This window comes from Colobus angolensis, unplaced genomic scaffold (genome assembly GCF_000951035.1).
Source record: "Colobus angolensis palliatus isolate OR3802 unplaced genomic scaffold, Cang.pa_1.0 Scaffold667, whole genome shotgun sequence".
Taxonomy (NCBI): Eukaryota; Metazoa; Chordata; class Mammalia; order Primates; family Cercopithecidae; genus Colobus; species Colobus angolensis.
Genome location: NW_012120343.1, coordinates 135,371 through 139,221, shown reverse-complemented (window position 1 = coordinate 139,221; position 3,851 = coordinate 135,371). Strand labels below are relative to the sequence as shown.

General features: G+C 45.1%; 1 protein-coding gene across 1 annotated transcript in view; it reads right to left on the bottom strand.

Moving 5' to 3' along the window:
- LOC105500450 (E3 ubiquitin-protein ligase RNF216-like) overlaps nt 1–3,851 on the bottom strand; it is a gene marked incomplete at its 3' end in the record, with an annotated part of 30,398 nt that overhangs the window by 4,857 nt on the left and 21,690 nt on the right. The window contains 1 exon segment of the mRNA XM_011925954.1: nt 468–503. Within this exon segment, the coding sequence (XP_011781344.1) occupies nt 468–503 (36 nt within the window).

The following is a 3,851-nucleotide window of genomic DNA, read 5'->3' as shown; positions in this document are numbered from 1 at the left end:
ACCCGGGAGGCGGAGCTTGCAGTGAGCTGAGATCCGGCCACTGCACTCCAGTCCGGGCGACAGAGCAAGACTCCGTCTCAAAAAAAAAAGAAAAAGAAAACTCACTGTATGAGGGCGGCAGACACCATACAGAAACCCATCTTGCCCTGAGGTTAGACGTATCTCTTTCTTTTAACTAAAGTGATATCTAAATTGTAAACTTTCCTTTATGAGTCTATCTAATGAACGTCAGGTAATGATTTTTAACGGGAACATCTATTATCTCCCCTTCGATTCTGATTCAGTGTGATATAAGAGTGAGTACATTAGATCACGTATCTGACTATAACTTGGCTGAACTGCAAACTTGGCAAATCAACAGGAGGTTATCCAAAAACAAATTTGCCATCAAAAATGCTGACAAAACATGGGAAGAGAAAAGAGCCCATGAAAATGTCCAGAATAAACAAGGTGAGATTTCAAACTACCTTTTGATACTATTCTTCACTCATCTGCAGGGTAAGCTAAGTATTCATGCTGAAGAACAAAAAAAGCACACAATCAGACACAAATTTAGTAAAAATGACACTAACCATTTAGTATTTTTTCCATAAACATAACTCCAGTATTGTGATCTCTTCGATTACACAGTTTAGCAGTTCAAAAAGTTACCTGTGACGGCTGGGCGCGGTGGCTCAAGCCTGTAATCCCAGCACTTTGGGAGGCTGAGATGGGCGGATCACGAGGTCAGGAGATCGAGACCATCCTGCCTAACACGGTGAAACCCCGTCTCTACTAAAAAAAAAATACAAAAAGCTAGCCAGGCGAGGTGGCGGGCACCTGTAGTCCCAGCTACTCAGGAGGCTGAGGCAGGAGAATGGCGTAAAAAAACCCGGGAGGCGGAGCTTGAAGTGAGCTGAGATCCGACCCCAGCCCGGGCGACAGACCGACACTACGTCTCAAAAAAAAAAAAAAAAAAGTTACCTGTGAATAAACTGTAAGTGGATGAAAGAGCTAGAAAATACAGGACAATTTTTCTTCAGTGTGACTCAAAATGTAGAATAAATAAGGGAAAAGGCTGACAAAAACAAACTGAACAAATAAAAACTAAGTTTGGCTGGGCGGGATGGCTCATGCCTATAATCCCAGCACTTTGGGAGGCTGAGGCAGCCGGATCACATGAGATCAAAAGTTCGAGACCAGCCTGACCAACATGGAGATACCCCGTCTCTACTAAAAATACAAAATCGGCTGGGCATGGTGGTGTACATCTGTAATCCCAGCTACTTGGGAGGCTGAGGCACGAAGATCACTTGAACCCGGAAGGCAGAGGTTGCAGTGAGCTGAGATCGCCCTGTTGCACTCTAGCCTGGGCAACAAGAGTGAAACTCTGTCTCAAAAAACAAACAAACAAACGAAAACTATGTTTGACAATAGACTTCGTTGGCGAGGCTGTGTGGTAGTGGGCACCCTCACACGTTACTGGTGAAAATGCAAAGCAGGACAACCACACTGGCGGGACACTGGCACAGAGTCACCAATGCCATTTCCAAGAGTCTAGCCCAAAGATGCACGTGGGCAGAAACAGGGAATGATGTATGCACAAACTTAATCATGGCGCTATTTATAATAGCGAAAACCTGGAAACAACCCTAAATGTCCAGCAACAGGGGAATGACTGAATAAACTGTGGTATTACATAAAATGGTATTTTTATACCAGGTTCAAAAAGGAATGAGAAAAATCCCTATGAATTGCCATAGAGTGATTGCCAGGATGCATGGTTAAACGAAAAATGCAGTCACAGAAGAGTCTGCCACCATTTGGGATTACATTAAATTATTTGTGAGACAGCGTCTCACTCTGTCGCCCAGGCTGGAGTGCAGTGGTATGATCTTGGCTCATTGTAGCCTCGACCTCCCAGGCGCAAGAGATCCTCCCACTTCAGCTTCCCGAGTAGCCGGGACTATAGGTGTGAGCTACTACGCCTGGAAAAGTCTGCTACTATCTGGGTAAGAAAGATGGGTAAATAAAAATACGTATACATATTTGCTTTTCCATAAAGGAAAGGTAAACCAAAGACTAACAATAATGGTTATATATAAACAAAGTGGGGGGCCAGGTGCAGTGGCTCACGCCTACAATCCTAGTACTTTGAGAGGCCAAGGTGGATGGATCGCTTGAGATCAGGAGTTTGAGACCAGCCTGGTCAACATGGCGAAACCCCGTCTCTACTAAAAATACAAAAATTGGCCAGGCATGGTGGCGTGTGCCTGTAATCCCAGCTACTTAGGAGGCTGAGGCAGGAGAATCCCTTGAACCCAGGAGTCAGAGGTTGCAGTGAGCCCAGATCCTGCCACTGCACTTCCAGCCTGGGTGACAGAGGGAGATTCCATCTCAAAAAACAAAGGAAAGTGGGAGAAAGGGACAGGACAAAAGCTAGATTTTTCTGAATATTCCTTGTTTTATAGTTTGATTTCAGAACTAATTTTTTTTTTTTTTTTACAAAATTAGTTAAAAAAACAAAACCAATTCTCTAAAAGTTCAAAATAAACAGAAAGAAATAAACTGTTTTTTTTGAAACAGTCTTACTTTGTTGCCCAGGCTGGGGTGCAGTGGCACAATTTTGGCTCACTGCAACCAACCTCGACCTCCCAGGTTCAAGCGATTCTCATGCCTCAGCCTCCCAAGTAGCTGGGATTACAGGCATGTGCCACCATGCCCAGCTAATTTTTGTATTTTTAGCAGAGACAGAGTTTTGCCATGGTGGCCAGGCTGGTCTTGAACGCCTGGCCTCAAGTGATCGCCTGCCTTGGCCTCCTAAAGTGCTGGGATTACACACATAAGCCACCATGCCTAGCCAGAAACAAATAAACTTGTTTATCAAGTTAATGGCACAAGCACCAAGACTTACTTCCAGTGACTTTAAGATATTTGAATTTTATATTCTCAGATATAATCTGACAATAATGTTATTAAGAACCAAGACTTTTAGCATCAGAGAAAAGAAAACAAAGTTAGCAGGGCATAGTGGTGCGTGCCTATAACCCCAACAATTTTGGTGGCTGAGTCGGGAGGATGGCTTGAGGCCAGAAGTTCAAGACCAGCCCAGACAACACAGGGAAATCCAGGCTCTACAAAAAAAAAAAAAAAACCACTGCACTCCAGCTTGAGTGACAGAGCAAGACCCTGTCCAAAAAAAAGCAGATTAGTATTTAAGAACCAAGACTTTTAGCATCAGAGAAAAGAAAACAAAATTAGCTGGGCATGCTGGTGCGTGCCTATAACCCCAGCTACTCGGGAGGCAGAAAGGCTTAGTAGGCTACTCGGGAAGCAGGAGAATCGCTTGAACCCGGGAGGTGAAGGCTGCAGTGAGCCGAGATCGTGCCACTGCACTCCACCCTGGCAACAAGAGCAAAACTCTGTCTCAAAAAATAAATATATAAAATGTCATCATTCTTTCTCAGGCATGGATGGGCACATGGAAATATTGGCCCATAGCAGACTGTTTTTTTGTTTTTGTTTTTGTTTTGTCTTGAGACAAGGTCTTGCTGTGTCACCCAGGATGGAGTGCAGTGGTGCGATCATAGCTCCCGGTAACCTTAAACTCCCGAGCTCAAATGATCCTCCAGCCTAGCCTCCCGAGTAGCTGAGACCACAGGTGCATGCCACCATGCCTGGCTCATTTTTCATTTTTCATAGAGAAAGGATCTCACTATGTTGCCCACGTTGGACACGGCCACGGCCAACTTTGGAAACCCAGGACTCCAGTTCTGGGGCAAGACCTCAGGGGAGTCACAGGCTGTGGGCCCCCAGGCCCTGGAGAGCCTTGGTGGTCAAAGGTATGGACCTAGGGGCCTGAGGTGGGATGC